The following is a 20,964-nucleotide window of genomic DNA, read 5'->3' as shown; positions in this document are numbered from 1 at the left end:
GGCGTTTAATGCTTCTCACTGTGGAAATATAAAGGTGGTCTCTACAACAAGAAGGGCTGGAGACTTCTTTTTGAAACAACAAGGAACACTGGACATTCAAACTGGCAATGTATTGTTATGTTACTGTGCTATACTTATGTCAAGTGATACCATTTTTCAAGCCACCTCAAATCTCTCCAGTGGTTTACAGGGGGAACGGTGGCCACAGGGACTGAGGCGGGACCTGCTGAAAGGGTGCTCTGTTGCCATTGTAAGTGCTTCTGTTTTCACACCTATGAGAGCTAGAGGGAGAATTGCAGTTTCATGGGGTCAGTCTAAGGCTGCAATAAAACTGCAGAACTTGGACCACACATTAGCGGTATCATATGCCACATCTTCAAAAAGTCCTGTAAAGTAGCTTCATGCAACAAAAAGAAGCACAGGACTGATTCTAGCAGCAGCCCACAGACAAACTCCCAGGGAGATAAAAAGCAATTGTCTGTTGAAACCCTCTCCCTTGACAAGGAACAGCACTTTATAAGAAGGATCTTGGCAAAACTGGCCTTATTATGGACATAATAAGATACATAATGCCAACAGTTGCAGTAAAGCCTAATAAAGCTTGTAAGACTAATAGGTATATTTTGGAGAACTGATCTCTATGCCAAGCTTGACAACCAAATCATAAACACAGAGTCAGTGCTATTTCAAGTTTCCATTCTGACAGACGTGCTGGTAGTTTTACTGTGATGAAGTAATTGCACCATATCTGCGAATGAACTGGCTTGAGGGACGGAGACTTGCAGCTTCGGTTTAACAGCCAGGATCGCTTCCTGACTGAATGCCTTCTTCCCTCTTCCATTCATCTATGTTGTGGGGCAGGGCACCTAGTAAGTTTCTTTATTTACAACTTTATCAAGAATGCTGAAGGTGGTTTGCAGAAGAAAAAGCATTTCCACAATACATGGCTTAATCCATTGAAAGCGATTAAAAAAAAACACAATGATTTTAAATGACAGAGATCAATTGTGTTGTCATCACTCCAAAATCAATGGGACATTAAATGGCTGAAATTTGGATAGGTTTTGACCACAAATTATTAAAAATATAACTTGAAATACAGTAAAACAAAGACCTGGGAATGGACTGTAGTATCTCCCTAAGGCATATTATGCACGGCTGCTGAAATGGCAGCATGGAAAACGCGGAGGAGGAAGAAGCGAAGCAAACCGCTTATGCATGTGACGGAACGCAACGGCGGCAAAACCCAGAGTATCCATTTATGCACGCGGAGTATCCAATTATGCAGAGTATCCAATTATGCACGCGGCTACTCCAGAGCCACTTCTGGGTGTGCCCTGGTCCTGGGAAGCTCCACTTTCTTCCGCATCTCGCTAATGCAGCTTTTTCGGCGGCATATGCTGACTCTGCGCCTGGTTGCTGCCTGCAGCGTGCATAATTGGTAATTTTAGCCACCGCCATTCCACCCCAAATGTGGACCTTCCACTCCGTGCATAATGGGCCTAAGAGTTGCTTTGAGACCTGCTCTTCCTGGACGTTCTCTCACTGCTCTGTTCACTAGAGTTTGGCTTGGAGAAAGCTACCGACTGACTGACTGACTATATCAACATTCATTCACTTTCTCTCTCACACACCCACACTCCAGAGCCAGTTGTTGAGTTTATAGTAGGGAACTTCGGTGTACCATTGATGAAAAAACCCCAATGTGTAGGTCATTTGTTTTTAAACAATGCTTGCTTTTCCGCATAGCTATAGAGTGTGCATTTTGATTTGAATTCTGAAGCACTTATATGAGCTTCACAATTTATGTTCACATATAACTTGCCATTATAACAAAATTTATTTTAAAACATTAATATTCTATTTGAAATATTTAAAATGTGCATTTTGATAACAGATCAAGGTTCTCCTATGGGATCCATGCTGTCCACCACTATTTCCCTTGGTGTCTGCCAAGCTTTTCAAGAAGTGGATTAGGCCTGTGGAAGGCAGGGCTTGATGTCGGCTACTCTCATTAAAATGCAATTTCCACTTAGAGGGTGAGCTGAACTGTTAAGCATGTGGGCTTTCCTTTCCCCCTTCCGGTTTTCCCTCTTTCCAAGAGGTGCAAGGAAGGTGGTATTCCATTTGGCCCCACCTCCTGTGAAAACCATTTTGGATTTAGCTCTACCTTCAGTGGCAGGCAGTTTGGGGAGTGGTGCTCTCCACAATCTCTCAAAAATCCAATGGTGCCTCCCAGCTGAAAAAGTTTGGAGACTCCTGCTACATATAGAGTGCAGTGTAAAGTGCAATCCTTTTGCAATATTTTTGTCATAATTTGTCATGATGGGACATTTCAGAAATACTACTGGTACATTTCAGCCAATAGCATGCACTTTTAGGTTTCAGTGATCTCAAAGGGAAAGCTGTAATCCATGATTAATCCTAAACACTCTGTTCAATGACAAATATATTATTTACATGTAACAGTTTTACATCAACCTGAAAAGGAAGTCAAAAAAGGTTTCTAACTTTAAAACTCATATATATATTTTAAAAAGTACTTAAGCCCCCATATACCATGGATATATCAAAAGTTTCATTTACCAGTGAAGCTACTTAATGGTAACCATGACATACCCATAGCAGATGTTTTTCTATCGATTTATTGCTAAATAAATCAATTAAAAATTGATCCAGAGATACAGTGGATTCTAAATCTAATGCACACCAACAATACACATTGAATGCTTGCTTCTGCAAATAAAGAATAATTGCTTCATTTTCTGGAGGCCTCTCTCTAATCCTATTTAACATCTTTATGAGTCCTCTTGTTCTGCTGGTGCAGAGGTCTGGGCTGGGTGTCAATATGCAGATGACACCCAGCCGTTCCTCCTAACGGATGGCCACCCTGATTTCCCCCAGAAGCCTTAGCCAAATGTCTGGAAGCAGTGATGAGGTAGGTCAAACAGAGTCAGCTGAAGCTCAGCCCTTCAAAGATGGAGGTCCTATGGCTGGGCAGGAAGGGTCCAAATGAAGAAGCATGATTGCCCAACTTGGAAGGGGTGCAACTATCAGTGGCTCACTTTGTGAGGAACCTGGGTGTGATCCTTGATACCTTCCATTCTATGGAGTCACAGGTCAGAAGAGTAGCATGAATGGCATTCTGTCTCCTGTGCCAAGCTAAACTACTAGCTCTCTATTTGATCCTGGAACACCTGTCCACAGTGATCCACATGACAGTCACCTCTAGACTGGACTTCTGCAACTTGCTCTACACAGGCCTACTCTTAACTTTGATCCACAAACTACAGCTGGTCCAGAATGCAGTGGCCAGGGTCCTCACAGGAATATTGTGGAGGTCCCATATCTGGCCTGCTCTCTAATAACTGCACTGGTCACCAGTCAAATTCTGGATCAGACTTAAGGTTTTGGTAATCACCTTTAAGGACATATGCAATCTGGGCCCAGTGTACCTGAGGAACTTCTTCACTGTCTATAGCCCCCAGAGAGCTCTATGCTCTGCCACCTCCAAATGGCTGGTGATCCCTGGCCCCAAAGAAGCACGTCTGACCTCAACCAGGGCCAGAGCTTTCTCTGTCCTGGCTCCACCTGGTGGAATGGGCCTGCAAAATGGAGCTCTTCTACCAGGAATTTGGTTGAGGTTGACCACACCAACAACATTTACTGGGCCCCCAGAACCCCCTCCCCCGAACTGAATCCCAAACTGACCAACCTATGGGTTCATAGGTTAACATTGTCATCATTAATATCAGAACTGTTATGTGGAAAATGTTACTGGAATTGCTAGTTACTGAAACCACTGTTATCATTGTATGCTACTCAAATGTATTGAATTACACTGTACTTACTCCAAGAAAGAAAGAAAGAAAGAAAGAAAGAAAGAAAGAAAGAAAGAAAGAAAGAAAGAAAGAAAGAAAGAAAGAAAGAAAGAAAGAAAGAAAGAAAGAAAGAAAGAAATCAGAATTTGGCACACACAAAAAACCCAAACCAAAACAAACCCTGATACTACATGTGCACTATTCTAGCAAGTCACTGTTGTCTTAGAAACCATAACTATGAATTTCCTGTTTTGTGAGTGATACCAAAGTCAGTTCTAACACTGCATTAATGTAGCTTTTCACACTTGGGGAACTTAAGAGCATGTTTTCATCGAAGGAAATCCTAACTGGAAAAAAACAACAACTTATTTTCGTCCATATTCTTGCTAATGTACAACAAAACAAGCATAAAATAAAAAAGGATAAAAATCCTAATTTAAATTACAGTACTGTGACGACTTTCAAAACAACAGTTAGTGGCTAATATCTTAATATACCTGAGACAACTAATAAAAAAAAGGAAATGGTCAAAGTCATTCTTCTTTTGTAGACTTCAAAGGTGATTCCTCTCCCTCCTCTTTACATTTTACTGTCTGCTATTCTGCAGCTGTCAGCTTAGCCTGAGTTTCATGGCGTCAAACCTGCCTCCTCATGGTCCATAAAGTTACAGCAGCAGGGACTGTGGTATGCAGGTGTGGAAAGGGGGAAAGTGCAGGATGGGTCTTGTTAATGATTTTTTTTTACTTTGACACCACATGCTGTGCTGCTGAAGAAAACCAGCACATTACAGGAGGCCATCTCCTCTTTGTTTGCAAAGGTATTCTGGTCTACATTGCTTCTCCCCACAGCAAAGGTGTTGGTTTTTCACATCATGGACTGTTTACTGAAATTATTCAGCTTATATAGCTTTTAAAAATGCTTTGTGGCTTCAATTAGACAGAGGAATAGAGTCACATCACAGTGAAGACTTTTACTTTCAAGTTTTCACTTTTACTTTCACTTTTACTTTCAAGTTTTCACATTGCAAACATTTTATTCAGTGATCCTTCTAAGTTGTTTAGGCTTGCTGCTTAGCAAAGATAGGCAGGCAAAGAGAAACTCAATTATTCTGAAAGGCTAACACACCTTGGTCCCAGAACAGCTGAAGCCAGTTGTCTCTACACTCCATTGACTCCAGTAGAAGAAGTAAATCTATTGTGATTTCAGTCCTATTATTTTCAAGGGTGCTTGGTCACTGTCAAATAGCAGGATACTTTTTGGGATAAGGTTCCAGTATGTCTGACTGCACTGTCATGCCAGGGCAGATGCACTACTTGAGAATGAGCAGCAAGTACATTCTCCTTTCCTTCTTTGATACCAATTCCACTTGCCACTTGTTACACTGGGTTACCAATCTTATTTTTGGTGAGTGACAGATGAGGAGGCAAACTACATGATACATTTCTTCATTTATTTACACTAGTTTGCCCATGTTCCCTGCAGCTGTGGGGAAAGGCTACTTTTTTAAAAAAGAGAAAGAGAGCAAACAGGCTTGGAATGACACAGCATGTGGATGGAGGAAGTCCTCCTGCTTCCCCCACCAAGACATTTTCCCCTGTAAAAAACACATGGCAGGAAGGGTCACTTTGCTGATACTGTTCCATATTGACAGAAAATTCATGTTGAACTGTATGTTTCTACCATAATGAGATTTTAACTGGCACTAGTTATTGTTTCAGGGGCTACAAACAATCTAAATCATATCTAAAGAACAGAACACTATCACAAGCTGGGGAAATGGGTATACAAAGGAAAGTGAGGAACTATACAACTCAAGAATAATTATAGACAGATTAAATATTAATATTGCAGGAGAATGAGTCTGATGCACAAATATGCTAAGGCTTTGTCTATATCTCCTGCTGTGTCATGATGTGAAAGGAAATGCCATAAATGACGTAAACTTAAATGAGAAACAACTCAGTTGTCTCCTTAAATGAGAAACAACTCAGTTGTGACAGGCTGTTTCTATCAAATGATGGAACCCGCACAACCTTCTATGATTTGGGGAGAACAAGGTTTATTTTAAACTATAAACCTTCCCCTCATTTACCAAGTCTTCTAATGGTAGCAAGTATATTGCCTCTGGGTTTGCTGTTGGGTGGTATGTTTTGTGGTGAACAGATAGAATATGGAGGTCACTGAGGTAGGAATTCTATTTTAAACCACAAAGAAGATATATTTATTTAAAGACTGGTTTCCAGGAACAAGTCAGCAGCACGGGACTCCAGGTAGACAAAAGAGAAACCTGTCTGAGGTACAATTTATAGAGTAGTCTCAGTTTTTTTCAATCAAACATAAGCAGGCTTTTCCTGATTAGCTACTAGGCTGGATCCTAACACAGACACAAGATCCTAACACAGACACAAAAGCTTGCTCTAAATGGCACAAGATTTCCTCATTGCCAGAGACAGGCCTAACAAATGAATATTCTCTGTCAGAAGTAGAGCCAAACCACTCTGCCATGCTAGCTATCCATCAGTCTGTTTGCTCTTTCCCTGAGCGAAACCTGAGCTCTCACTAAACACAGGGGCATTCCTTCTCAAAGGTGACTAGATGCTGGAATAAGCTCTCCTATAGGCTCAAGTGAGTTGCTGTTTTCCCCTTCAGGGGCAAGACAGCCTTCTGTCTGTCACATCAGTTACTATATACTACTCTGAATCTCGTGTTCACAAGAGTTCACTGACCACACCTATTTGCCCACTGGGTTCCAGTATTCTGTTGTGTGTAGCTGCTGTACAACTATTCTGTAAGTGCAGTGTACATCACAGTTTGCTGCTCATTTGTATGTCTCTCATACACAACCAGCCCACCTGTGTGCAAGTGTTCAAGTATTCCTACCACTATTGCTATTGTGAAACGCTTCAGTATGAAATTATATGAATTGGCCCAAAGAGGTTTTAGAACTGAGCTATACCGGGGGTTGGGGAAAATGTAGTCCAGGCTTTGTGAGGCTGCACTACTCTAGTGAGTAGAGTACAGTGATCAACTTGAAAATGCACCCCATATTATTAAGAAATTTCTTCCTTTATTGGGAAAAACCCCAACAATATCAACTAAAGTACTATGCCAAGAGAATCTTTCTCTTTGAAGTGGCAGTTTTGTATGTGTGTATAAACTGTCCTAGCAGGTTCCCAGCACCAGCTGGTAACACTAAGGCAAGGCCATGCTTTATACACAGACTTCCTCCACCTGCAAACTCATGCTATGAGTCCCAGAAGGATTCTACCATGTATTTTTGCTAAAGCAGTGCATGAATGAGTGCATTGACATTACATTTATAGTGTTACTTATAGTTCATGTCACTGAAAGGTATATATCCTATCACAAGCAAGTTTAATGGGACATGATCAAGTTAAGCCCTTTTAAACCCCACTGAGTTTGTTTGTTCGTTTGTTCGTTCGTTCATTCATTTATATTTTTATACTCCCCTTCCCTACAGTTCTGGGCGGTTGACAGAAAACATTTTGGAACATTTACACGGAACAGAATCAGTATCAATATAACAACAATAACATACCAACTAGAACTAGAACAGTATTTGAACAATAACTTTGACACTCCCTTGGTAGGTTCGACCTCTCAGTCTGGGCGGGGGGAGGCAGTAAATGTTATGGGTCAGTCGGCCTCAAGCAAATGCCTGGTGCAAGAGCTCCTTTTTGCAGGCCCTGCGGAATTGTGGAAGTTCGGGCAGGGCCCTGATCTCTTTGAGGAGCACATTCCACCGGGTGGGGGCCAGGACTGAAAAGGCCCTGGCCCTTGTTGAGGTCCGACATGCCTCTTTAGGGCCAGGGATCCACAGCCAGTTGGAAGTGGCAGAGTGTAGAGCACTTCTGGGGGAATAGGCAGGGAGGAGGTCTCTCAGATACATTGAGCCCAGACCACATATAGCCTTAAAGGTGATTACCTAAACCTTAAGCTTAACCCGGAATTCAACTGGAGAAATTTAAAAATTTCCTTAACTTTCCTATTGAAACATGTGAAGTTGCTTAACTTTGGATGGGCCAAAGATGAAAAAATAACACCTAGCTAAATGCAACTTTATTGGCAGGTTATATTCAAACATGATGAGGCCAATCCTGCAGTCCCAATATAACAGCACTATGTAACTACAATCCTAGCAACAAAGCAAAACAGCAACAGTACCACCAAGAGATAACACAGGAACACAGACACCTACTCCCATAGCACTTCTAGCAACTCTTTTCCTATTCACTATGGCTGCGAAAGTTGGACCGTAAGGAAGGCCGAGCGTCAAAGAATTGAGGCTTTTGAACTCTGGTGCTGGAGAAGACTCTTGCGAGTCCCTTGGACTGCAAGGCGAACAAACCGGTCAGTCCTAGAGGAGATCAGCCTTGCCTGCTCCTTAGAAGGCCAGATCCTGAAGATGAAACTCAAATACTTTGGCCACCTCATGAGAAGAAAGGACTCCCTGGAGAAGAGCCTAATGCTGGGAGTGATTCTGGGCAAAAGAAGAAGGGGACGACAGAGAATGAGGTGGCTGGATGGAGTCACTGAAGCACTAGGTGCAAACTTGGATGGAGTGGTGGAGGACAGGGGGGCCTGGAGGATCATTGTCCATGGGGTCGCGATGGGTCAGACATGACTTTGCGCCTAACAACAACAATCTATCATTTTGTCATCTGACAGTACATTCTGCTTTGACAGAGAAAGAAATATGACTCCAGATTCCAATGTGAAAAGCAAAATGCCTTTGTCAGGAAAAGGCCCTAAAGACTTAACTGGAGGGCCCATTGCTGTCGCGGGAAAGAGCGCGGCAAGGACATGGGGGATGGGGAGAAAACTCCCATTTCCAGCAGCCTTTGGGGCTGGAATCGTGCATTTGCGCGATTTGGAGGGGGCAGAGCCGGGCAGCCATCTTATTAGGAGCAGCACAATGCTGCTCTGTCTCTTCCCACTCCTGCAGCCCTCATGAGCGCGAAATCCCACCCTCCCTCCTCTTTTGAAAAGTTGTATTAAAAAAAAAACCTGTTGTTATACTGTTATGGTTATTGATATTGTTTGTCACAGCCAGCAAAATTGGAGCATGGGAAGGGTTAAGTATGGGGCGGCAAAGCTTGCGCGCTGGCCCCCCCAAGGTTTGGGGGTCCCCTTAAGGGACCGGGTGGATGCGGACAACGATTGAAGGCTCGCATTTCCGGGAGGTGGGATAACCCTACAGAGGCTCGGGCCCAGCAGGGTCACTCTACTTTGCCTCCTCCCATCTTCCAGCCTGCCATTACATCCGGGTTGAGGTGGGCTATTAGCCGAAGTCACCCGTCGAGGGGCAGGCTGCGGCAGGCTGCCTTGTGGTCGGCTGACCACAAGAGGACCGTACTTCCTTTCCATGTTTGCTATGCTCATGTTGAGAATAAAAGGCTGTGGCCAATTCTAACGCCAACCTGTGTGTCAGTGTCCTTAATGAGCAATCTTTATTCCCTGCAAAGCAAATGACAATCACTCCAAGGGCTCCTGCACAGAACCAAAGGAGGGGAAGAAGAGGGAATCTACAGGACAGATATATTTACAGGATATATTTAATATTGGCTTTCTTATCTATTGCTCTGAACAGATTAAAATGTGTTTCTCAGATGCCAGAATAAAAAGTGAAATATTCTCATGAATGATTGCTTTTGCCAGTCTCCTTGGCCACCAGAAAGTCTTATTTACCTATCCTATAAAAATCAGTAAAGATTGTCTGTTTGAGCAGCAAAACATTAACACTGATTTGCAAGAAACAAAATTTTAGTTTTGAAATGGCCCTCTACAAATGCCACTAAGCTTTGAGGGTCAAAACAGATGTGATCTTCATCAGCTTGCAAAAGGTCAGTTATGGCTGCAATTTGGACTGAAGCTAAGCAGGAACTGGAAACAGAGGAGGGAATTTACTCCTCAAGGCCAACCTTGGCTTAAGCCTCAATGGATCAAAACCAAATAGCTAGAGTCAAGTCCAGTGGCACCTGAGAGACCAACTAGATTTTCATGGTATAAGCTTTTGAGAATCAAAGCGCCCTTTAATTACCCCCTTACAGTAAATATCCTTTCAAATTCAGATTATCTTTGTTTCAAGGCATTATCTCAGACTGACTAAGCATTAAAAAAATCCACTGAAAATCCAAGTTGTACAATTTTATATTCCATGGCAAAAAACCATGAACTACATTGTGGGTCCATCTTTTAAAAAAATTATCTACTCAGCTCAGCTCTAAAAAGTATTTTAAGCCAGAATTTAAATATTATCAACCAAGCCTTAGTTTCTAAAAAAGGTTAACCAATTTCAACACATAACACAGTACAGAGCCCAGGCACCGCAAGAATTTGATGGAAGAAAGTTCCTTTCTGTATTCCTATTAAAATCTTTTATACAGATAGGGATAACATAGCAATTGAGTTAAAAATTTAGCCTTAAAATTGTTATAACAGCCAGAACATATTGGTTACCTGCCAAGAAACAAAGACCTTTAATTTGTGCTGAGGAACACTTAGCTAAGTTGGACACTTAACAGTGACACTTCCAGCAAAAAAAAAAAAAATCACTATTTTGAGATGACCCTATAGTTAAATTATAGGGTGTTGAGTGAATCCTAGAGCATGAAAGGTAAAGGTATCCCCTGTGCAAGCACTGGGTCATATCTGACCCTTGGGGTGATGCCCTCTAGCGTTTTCATGGCAGACTCAATACGGGGTGGTTTGCCAGTGCCTTCCCCAGTCATTACCGTTTACCCCCCAACAAGCTGGGTACTCATTTTACCGACCTCGGAAGGATGGAAGGCTGAGTCAACCTTGAGCCGGCTGCTGGGATTGAACTCCCAGCCTCATGGGCAGAGCTTTCAGACTGCATGTCTGCTGCCTTACCACTCTGCGCCACAAGAGGCTCTATAGGAGCATTACCGAGGTGCAATTATATCACTCCTGATTTTTTTTTTACTAGAAGTGACATTGAACGTTATATAAAAGGTTTTTCTACAGCAAAAACTCTTTTGGCATGCTTTAAATGTTGTTCTTTAAACTAGAAAAGGGGTTTATTTTTCTTCCAGTCCATCAGTTTGCCAAAATGACTAATAAAGACAGACATTGACAGGCTGCCTAGTGAACATTTGTTTGTGGGAATAGTAACTTTTGAGAATATATTTGCAGAGCAGAGCTAGTAACTGAGATTTAAGAGTCTGAGCAAATGCAGAAACTTTCTGGAGAGGATATCAATTTTGAATTATATTTTTGCAAGCAGAGTTGCTTTTACTGGAATTGTATGCATTTACAAAAAACTCCAAACAGTGAGGCAGGACTTCCCTTTACAAAAGCCACACCCATGCAATATATAAATTCCTGGATCCCTTCTGGATTACTTTTTAAAAATCAGTGTAACTTTCCAGTAGGCTGGTTTTAGCAAAAGCTCACATATACAAGTTAGAACATCTGCAAACTTCTTTTCAATACTTTTGCTGACTTGCATTTGTTACCACAGTGATTTAGCAAGGTAGGGGTTAATCTGGATGTTAATGGATTAACAGTGCATCCTAAACAAAGTTGCATACTTCTAAATCTTCTAAATAGGTTTAGAAGGGCAAATTAGTAGTGTGTGATTCTCCCTCCCCCGATATTTTTACAGTCTGGGTCCATTGGACCTGGGGGGAAAAGTGGGATTCCTGGGGGGGAAACAGGATCCAGTACCGATAGAGTGTTCAGATTCAGGATTTTTTGGAAGTACAATAGACACGACTGAAAAGAATCAAGGGGGGGGAAGCAGCAACAGCTGAGCAGTTTAGGCCAGACTGCCCAACAGAATCAGCCAAGTAATTTATAAGGCTCTGCTAGGCAGCTCGGTGTAGATCAGTCTGCTGAACAGAACCCACCAAGAAGGTGATTCTGCAGGGAGAACTCCCACGTCCCACCCCTAGGCTGTTTCACAAATATACAGAGGAACAATAATAGATAAGGATTTTTCAGTTTTTATACCGCTGCTCTCCGAAGGTCTCACAACGGTTTACATGATAATAAAATACAGTAAATACAGTGAAAACCTATAAAAACATCCCTTATCACAATTAAACAGATAGCAGTCACTTCCTAAAGAGAATTCTAATATCCCAGTCCCCATTCAGCCCGAGGGTCAAGTTCTCTTCTGGTGAGAGCAGGGAACCAGATCTAATCTTGGTTTTATTATAAAATAGCTGAAGACTGGTTGATGAAAAATAACTCAGCTGTATATAAAGGTTCTTTGCTGCTGAGTGAAATATTAATTTGAAAATAGGCCTACAAAATATCTGGAACCCATTCTGGCAAATATATATGTATGTGTTTTTGTAAACCTGCACATGAGACTTATTTTCAAGCTTTTGTATCCCTAAATATAGAATTTGATGTTTGTTATATGTTTGCACAATAAGAAAAATTAGAAAGCTTTGAGTAAAAGTGTCTTTATTGGAAAGCTGCATCACATTGATTTTTTTTCTTTTGCATGGGAGAACTCTCCCTACAAGCTCTACTTGGGCTCTGTTTGGCAGCCTGGTTTAGACCAGACTGCCCAACAAAGCCCACCAGAGACCCAACCCTACAGGGAGAACTCTCCCTGAAGGCTTGGCTGGGAAGAAGCTGGCCACAGGATCTGGCTTAGCTGGAAGCTCTCAGTTCCTACCACCCCAGCACATCCTTGGCCAGCTGCTCTTGCAGTTTGGTTTACAGTGACATGAAAGAGGAGACAGCCCCAGCCAAGGTAGTGTGGAGCTCTCAGGTCTCTCCAACCTAGATGCTCGCTATAGCTGAATATGCGCAAATAAAAATCAATAAATTCAGTTTTTCTTCAAGCTCAGCTGTATCAGTAGCCAGTCAGATTTTCTCATCTGTAATTGGCTTATATAACACCCTCCAAATACCAATAAGGTATTTGGGGGGTATTTTTTCCATTATGCATACCCTTAGTGTAATTCTGGTAAAGTTTGCATTATTAGGGATGCTCAGAAGTTTCTTCCACAGAATCTCACCAGTTTAAAACTAAATCTTCCTAAGGATCGGAGGAAGGCCTTCGATTTTCTTACCTTGGGAACCTTTTCCTTGTTTGGTGTCTGGGTTGTCATCTGTTTGTTCATATGATGAGTTGAAAGCTGGCAGGTACCAGCAGACTGCAGTAGAGATGTTGACATGGTCTGTTATGCATATTAGGGGAGAAAACACCAAATAGTAATTTTTTATTGCTCAGTGTAAAATAAATGATTAATGTTTAAATGCACATATGTATTCAATGTATTTGCCTCAAGCAAAAAGATACTGGAATTAATGTATGTCATTTCTCTAACTTGAAAGAAGAACCTGATGAAAATTAATTGAACAGATTTAGCAAAATTGGGAAATAAACTGATTTTGCATTAACATAATCCTGAACCACCCAAACCTCAAACTAGTATGATTCAAAACATCTTTTTCAATTGCATAAAGAAGACAAAGGCACAGTGGTGCCAGAACTATATCTCTTTAGACTCCATTTTCCTGGTTCAATGAAAGCAGGCCTTAGGAACACCTGATTTTACTAAGCTTTGATTCCAACACAGCATCTTTCCACATGAGACTAGTAAGAAAGATTCAGGTCCAAGATGTACAAAGATTTTGCATTCAAATATAATAATTTTTAGATGCATTCCTCCTTTACTGGCAATTGCGGGGGCAGGGGGAGGGAACACTTAAAGAAACAGAAATATAAAATGACCTAAAACAGGATTAAAAATAAGCATAAATCTACAATGTAGTCAGATCAGGTAACAGCAGTTTTAATAATAACACTGCATAACAACAACAAAGACCATCACTGCATAAAACTACACATGAGGGGAGCAACTCCAAACCCACCATAGTACTGGCAGAATCTATTCCAGCATCTTCCCACACTTGCACTTTGATGCAACGATCCACTTGTTCAGAGAAGTGCTATCCATAGCATCCTCTCCTGCAGGGATTATGCCTCTGTGCGAGCCGACAGGTAGAAATGAGGGAGCATTTTTTGCTCTACTGCTCTCTATATACCATGATACGAGATAAACTAATATAATCTGTATTAGGAAGGTTTCTAGGTCTCATATCACAAGATAGGATGAAGAAACTTTGAACTGATGAGACCCCACAAATTACTGCCTGCACTGCTAAATTCTGTACTACTGCCATCAAATTATGAAGTATTTTAAAGGATAATAGAATCATAGAATCATAGAGTTGGAAGGGGCCATACAGGCCATCTAGTCCAACTCCCTGCTCTACGCAGGATCAGCCCAAAGCATCCTAAAGCATCCAAGAAAAGTGTGTATCCAACCTTTGCTTGAAGACTGCCAGTGAGGGGGAGCTCACCACCTCCTTAGTTTTTTTCCTGATATCTAGCCTATATCGTTGTACTTGTAGTTTAAACCCATTACTGCAGGTCCTTTGCAGCCAACGGAAACAACATCCTGCCCTCCTCCAAATGACAACCTTTCAAATACTTTCAAATACTCTCAACCTCCTTTTCTCCAGGCTGAACATTCCCAAGTCCCTCAACCTATCTTCAAAGGGCTTGGTCCCTTGGCCCCAGATCATCTTCGTTGCTCTACTCTGTACCCTTTCAATTTTATCTAAGTCCTTCTTGAAGTGAGGCCTCCAAAACTACACACAGTACTCCAGGTGTGGCCTGACCAGTGCCGTATACAATGGGACTATGACATCTTGTGATTTTGATGTGATGCCCCTGTTGATACAGCCCAAAATGGCATTCACCTTTTTTACCTCTGCATCACACTGCCTGCTCATGTTTAGTTTACAATCCACAAGTACCCCAAGGTCTCGTTCACACACAGTGTTACCTAGAAGTGTATCCCCCATCCAGTAGGTATGCTTTTCATTTTTCTAACCCAGATGCAGAACTTTACACTTATCTTTATTAAATTGCATCTTGTTCTCATTTGCCCATTTTTCCATTGTGTTCAGATCTCGTTGAACTCTGTCTCTATCTTCTGGAGTATTTGCCAGTCCTCCCAATTTGGTGTCATCTGCAAACTTGATGAGTAGTCCCTCCACCCCCTCATCTAGATCATTAATAAATATGTTAAAAAGTACCGGGCCGAGCACCGAGCCCTGAGGCACCCCACGACTCACCTCCCTCCAGTCTGATGAAACACCATTGAGAACAACTCTTTGAGTGCGGTTCTCTAACCAATTCCCTATCCACCTAACTATCTGAAAATCCAGATTGCAGTCCTTCAATTTATCCATCAGAACATCATGGGGAACCTTATCAAAAGCTTTACTAAAATCCAAGTAAACAACATCAACCGAATTTCCACGATCCAGCAAACCTATTACTTGGTTAAAAAAGGAAACCAGGTTGATCTGACAGGACCTGTTGGAGACAAATCCATGCTGACTTCCTTGGATCACTAAATTGTCCTCCAGATGTTTGCAGATCTCTCCCTTTAATATCTGCTCCATTATCTTACCCACAACAGAGGTCAGACTCACTGGTCTAGAGTTTCCCGGGTCATCCTTCCTCCCTTTTTTGAAGATCAGAATAACGTTTGCTCTCTTCCAGTCCTCTGGGACATCTCCAGTCCTTAAAGAGGTCCCAAAGATGATGGACAAGGGTTCTGCAAGTTCTCCGGAAAGTTCTTTGAGCATTCTCAGGTGCATTTCATCCGGCCCAGGGGATTTGAACTCATCCCGTGCAGCTAAATGCCTCTCGACATGCCTTTCTGTCCATGTCAACCTGCCACCCAGACACTATCTCTTGGCTGCTGCCATCTCTAGATGTGCCTAAACCCTTTGACCTGTGGGAAAAAACAGATGTAAAATAGGCGCTGAGCCTTTCTGCTTTCTCTGCATCCTCCGTTAGAATTTGTCCATCCGCACACAACAGTGGGCCTATTGCCTCCTTTACTTTACATTTGCTCCTCACATACAGTGGGCTTCCCTGGCCAATCTTAGCTCACTCTCAGCTTTGGCCTTTCTGATGATTAGTGCCTGATCTACAGTGCCTAGTAACCTGTAGGTACTGTTCTTTAGAGCTCTGTCCTTCCCTCCATTTCCTGAACATTTCCCTTTTCTTTCTTATTTCCTCTTGAAGTTCTCTGTTCATCCAAATAGGCTTCTTAGAGCTCCTGCAGTGTTTTCTTCTTTCTGGGATAGTCATTGATTGAGCATGCAATAGCTCTTGTTTGAGTAGCGCCCACCCTTCACATGCTCCCTTCCATTCCAGCATTCTCGTCCATGGTATGACACTCATCATGTCTCTGAGTTTATTAAAGTTTGCCCTACAAAAATCCAACATCCGCGTCTAGCTACAAGCTTCCTTGCCTCCCCATCTCAAAAGGAATTCTATGAGGACATGGTCACTTCCCCCTAGGGTCCCCACCTCCTTCACCTCATCCACCAACTCTTGCCTGTTGGTCAGTATTAAGTCCAGTATGGCTGAACCTCTTGTGGGTTCATCTACCATTTGATAAATGAAATTGTCAGCCAGGCAGGTCAGAAAGTTTTGCAGAGTTTGTTTCCCAGCACACATCTGGGAAATTGAAGTCACCCATGATGACAAGGTCCTGCCGCTTGGATATTTTCTCAAGCTGCTCACAAAGTGCAGCATCCACATCCTCTTGCTGGTCAGGTGGTCGGTAGCAGACATCAACCACCACACTGTTTGTTTTCCCCTCGCTTATTTTCACCAAGATGCTTTCCTCTGTAGATATACTCTCCTTCACTAGAATTTCCTGACAGGTAAGCCCTTTCCTCACATACAGTGCCACTCCTCCACCTCTTCAATCTATTCTGTTTTTTCTGAACAGTTCATATCCATCCACCATTACATTCCAGTCATGAGAATCATTCCACCAAGTTTCTGTGATGCCTACTAGATCATACCTTTCCATCAGCATGAGAAGTTCCATCTCTTCCTTCTTATTGCCCATGCTTCGGGGGTTAGTATAAAGGCATCTGAATCCTTTTACTTTTGGTTCCCTATGAGCTGGCCTACCTGGTTGGGCTTCCCCCAATCGGTCTCCTTCCTTACACTCCCTATGTTATCTCCCTATAATGTATTTTTAAGAATTATATAGATTGCCACTGCGGTATGAGCTTACGATTTTCAGATTGTTTATTCAGTTTAGGTTATTTGCTGCTTATTTTAATACTTCAAAAAGTAGCTTGTTATACACTTTTGAAATGTGTACTGTGTGAGAGGCTCGAACTGTGCTGGACTGCTGCAAGGAAGGGTGGCAGTACAAAGGTGGCTTGGTATGGCCGTGTAGGTTACTGGAGTGGAAAAAGAAGGAGCTGAGCCTCGCAGCTAGTAAACTAGTAAAAATGATATTTATTGCAATAAGTCTTTAGCATGTATGTATGTATGTAAACTGTATTGTGTATGACCATAAGTCTTTGCAAATCTGAAGCACACAAAACTAAAATGCATTTCAATAAAAATTTAACACATCAAAAAGAGATATATATAGTATGAAAGATACCTAAGTAAAATAATGTATCTAAACTAGATGTAAAGCACATTATATTTAGGAATACAACTAGTAATTAAGCCTGCTGTAATAATAATACAGCGGGCGCTAGGCAAGGGAGCCCCCAGCAGCGGCGCGCAGCTCCCTTGGCGGTGGTCTGATGCGGCGAGAGGCGCTTCGCGCTTCCGTCGCATCAGGCCGCCGGCAAGGGAGCAACGGCAAGCAGCGCTATGCACGGCTCACAGTTGCTTCCTTGTCAGCAGGGTGGGAATCAGCGAGGCCAATCGGCAGGCGCTTTGCGCCTGCCAATTGGCCCCGCCGATGGTCTGTGCGGAGGAAGGGGCCAATCGGCACCCTTCCTCATCCCGGACAGAGCCCTCCCTAACTCCTCCCCCTAAGCTGATCTCCTTCCTCCAGGGTCGCGGACAGAGGGTAGCAATAGGAGAGAGAGTATCTAGCCGTCACCAGCTCACATGTGGAGTCCCACAAGGAGCAGTGCTCTCTCCTATCCTATTTAATATCTACATGCGCCCTCTTGCTCAGCTGGTGCGGAGGTTTGGGCTGGGTTGCCACCAAAATGCAGATGACACCCAGCTCTTCCTCCTGATGGACGACTGCCCTGACTCCCCCCCCAGAATCTTTAGCCAGACGCCTGGAAGCAGTGACGAGATGGCTCAAGCAGAGTCGTCTGAAGCTCAACCCTACAAAGACGGAGGTCCTATGGTTGGGTAGGAAGGGACCATGGGAGGAAGCGCGCCTGCCCATCTTGGATGGTGTGCAGCTCCTAGCGACTCACTCCGCCAGGAACCTGGGCGTGATCCTGGATGCTTCCCTTACAATGGAAGCCCAGGTCACGAAGGTAGCACGGCTGTTATTTTACCACCTCCACCAAGCCAAACTACTAGCGCCCTACCTGGAACCAGAGCACCTAGCCACAGTGATCCATCCATCTATAGTCACCTCCAGACTGGACTTCTGCAACTTGCTCTATGAAGGCCTACCCTTATCCTTGATCCGGAAACTATAACTGGTGCAGAATGCCGCGGCCAGGATTCTCACTAAGGCATCATGGAGATCACATATCCGGCCGTTACTTCAAGAACTTGGTTGGCTCCCAGTTGAATTCCTGATTAAGCTTAAGGTTTTGGTAATCACCTTTAAGGCCATACGCGGTCTGGGCCCAGTGTATCTGAGAGACCGCCTCCCTGCCTATACCCCCAGAAGAGCTCTACACTCTGCCATCTCTTATACATATTTTATGCCAATAAAAGGTTACTGACTGACTGACTATCATGGACTCACCCCATCCCTTTCTCCGGCCACAATGCCCTTACTGTTTAAATTTTACTGCTCCGCAGGAAGCGCTCAACCTACAGGGGGGTGGGGGAGAGGGAGTGCTTCCCCGGGGCCTGGAAAGCACACCCAGGGCCTCCGTGAGGGGGGGGGACAGAGCATGTCCCCAGGGCCTGCAAAGCACACCCAGGGCCCAGCCTGTGGGGGAGGGGGAGAGGGAGCACTTCCACAGGGCCTGCAAAGCACACCCGGGGCCTTGAGGAGGCCCTGGGTGTGCTTTAAAGACCATGGGGAAGCGATCCGCCCATGGGGGGGGTGCTTCCCCGTGTCCTGGAAAGCACACCCTCCCCCCTCGGCGCTTCTCGGCAGCCTGGCAAGCAGTTGGCCAGCTGAGAGGGTAGGACCGTTTCAAAGCCCGTTCTTATGAACGGGCTTTGAAGCTACTATAGTAATAAATCACTATTTGGTGTGTGTGTAGAAGCATCTTTCATGACCTTTTAATTAAGATCAGCACATTCATGGATATACCTGGCCACACCCATGGCAATATACTTTAGGAATGCTCTTTTCAGCCTTCCTGCATGCACTTAGTAAGTGACATCAGAGTGTCTTTTCTTTGGTACTATCTTACAAGATTGGTGTGTGAATAATGTGGCCTTTTCTGCATTTCTGTGGAACCACAGCATACCAATGGGCCAGGAAGAAAATATAAGCTAAATATTTGGCTCGGAATTGGTCGAGTTAGTAGCCTCCATTTTTGAGCAAAATGGATTTTACACTCTGCCTTGTTTGCCATCAGATATTCTTACTTTTGCTGATACTGCAATGATCGTTTTGTATTATTCTATGAAGAACATTTAGCCAAAAGTAATTGTAAACACTGGGAAAGTACTTTTGAATAATGAGAGGAACTTCTGCTCAGAGGAGAGGAACTTGTCTAAAGCTTGTCCAAATGGATTGTTACAGCAGAAAACCTCTCTCACCAGACAACGCCAACTGTCCTGACCCTCCGTGATATTATGGATTGAAGAGAAGAATGGATTGCGGGGCTTTTGATCTTATTTTGTGAGATTGCTCCAATAGCTTTGGTAGATCAATAGATTTAGCTGAAACAGCCCAGAAAGGTGTGTTGTCTGGTTATGGTGTATTTATTTTGCTGTGTTAAGCAGCAGAGATACCATGGGAACCAGATTACACAGGATGGAGCTCCACACATAAGGGGGACTGCCCCCGCCGGTTTGCCTGCATTATCATTTATACAGGAGTACTTCTCCTTGAATTCCAGTCTTGCACACTTACAACTCTAACAAACACAAATACTCTCCTCATGACTGCTAATATATTGTTTTGGTTTACTGGTGTATCCTTACCCACCCCTCCTCCCAATTCTCAAAGTGTCTGAGGGTTGAAAGGCCTACAGACTTGTGAAGGTCACTTCAACTTCCTAGATACCTGCATCGGTAGCCATGAAACTGAATCAAGTTGCTTACTAGAAAATTAAGCTTTAAGTAGGAGGGCAAAAGGCTGGCAGGGTGACAATTAATGGTTTAACATTTAAATTCGATTTGCTAACTTGCATTAAGTTAGCTTTCATGCTTTTGTTTCTTTTGTTTCAAGTGTATTTGCAATGCACAGTGGTTTACGGTTCAGTTTTCTGTTACCTAGTGTGATCTCTACTGAGGATTGGTTTTGAACTGTACTGTAGACTCTTGTTTGATTTGCTTGTGCTCCTCACTGCCTGTTTATACATCCTGTAATATTTGCTGCAGCCATATATTTCTTTCTGATGGTTTTATACCCATGTATTCAGCCCTGTAATTAAGTACCATGCATCCAATTCAGTTTGCTTTTGTAGCACATACCCCCAATAAACAGCTTAATTTCTATCAATAATATATTGGAGTCTGTGTCTTCCTAGGGACAACTGTGTGCCCACTGGAGTGCTAGGAACCCACAGGAATAGAAGCTTCCTGCTTAAGAGTACAAGAAGAATTGATATTTTAAAATAAATATCATAGTTGTACAAAAATGGAAAATGCCATATGCATTTGTTTTCCCATGTTAGTACTATGGGCAATATATTTTGCAGAAAGGCTTCAGCTTGTTTGGTTCTGATTAGTTTGTACATCTCTAGTCACAGTGCCATTTAAAATGGTATTGCCTCAAAGAAAGTAGTAAAATAAAAGGTAATTCATTCAAAACTGTTTCTAAGTTCACAGTCCTAGCTTTCCTGTTACAAATCTTCAAGCCACAAAACTGCTATGTCTTGACTCTACCCATGTAAGCAGAGACCAATCTGAACAGGTTGTAATCACAAACCAGCTGAACAAAGAGAGAGCAACACAGCAGACTCCCCA

At 43.0% G+C, this 20,964-nt stretch overlaps 1 protein-coding gene across 11 annotated transcripts in view; it reads right to left on the bottom strand.

The window, feature by feature from the left end:
* The window catches only part of LOC143842570 (uncharacterized), a 108,167-nt gene that overhangs the window by 27,412 nt on the left and 59,791 nt on the right, over window positions 1–20,964 (bottom strand). For all 11 annotated transcript variants that reach the window (XM_077347832.1, XM_077347848.1, XM_077347826.1 and 8 more), the window contains one exon: window positions 12,896–13,003. In XM_077347832.1, coding sequence (XP_077203947.1) covers window positions 12,896–13,003 — 108 coding nt within the window. The remainder of the gene's footprint in view (window positions 1–12,895; window positions 13,004–20,964) is intronic.

This window comes from Paroedura picta, chromosome 1, assembly GCF_049243985.1.
Source record: "Paroedura picta isolate Pp20150507F chromosome 1, Ppicta_v3.0, whole genome shotgun sequence".
Classification (NCBI taxonomy): domain Eukaryota; kingdom Metazoa; phylum Chordata; class Lepidosauria; order Squamata; family Gekkonidae; genus Paroedura; species Paroedura picta.
Note: the sequence above shows the minus strand (reverse complement) of the source record. Positions and strands in the feature narration are given on the sequence as shown.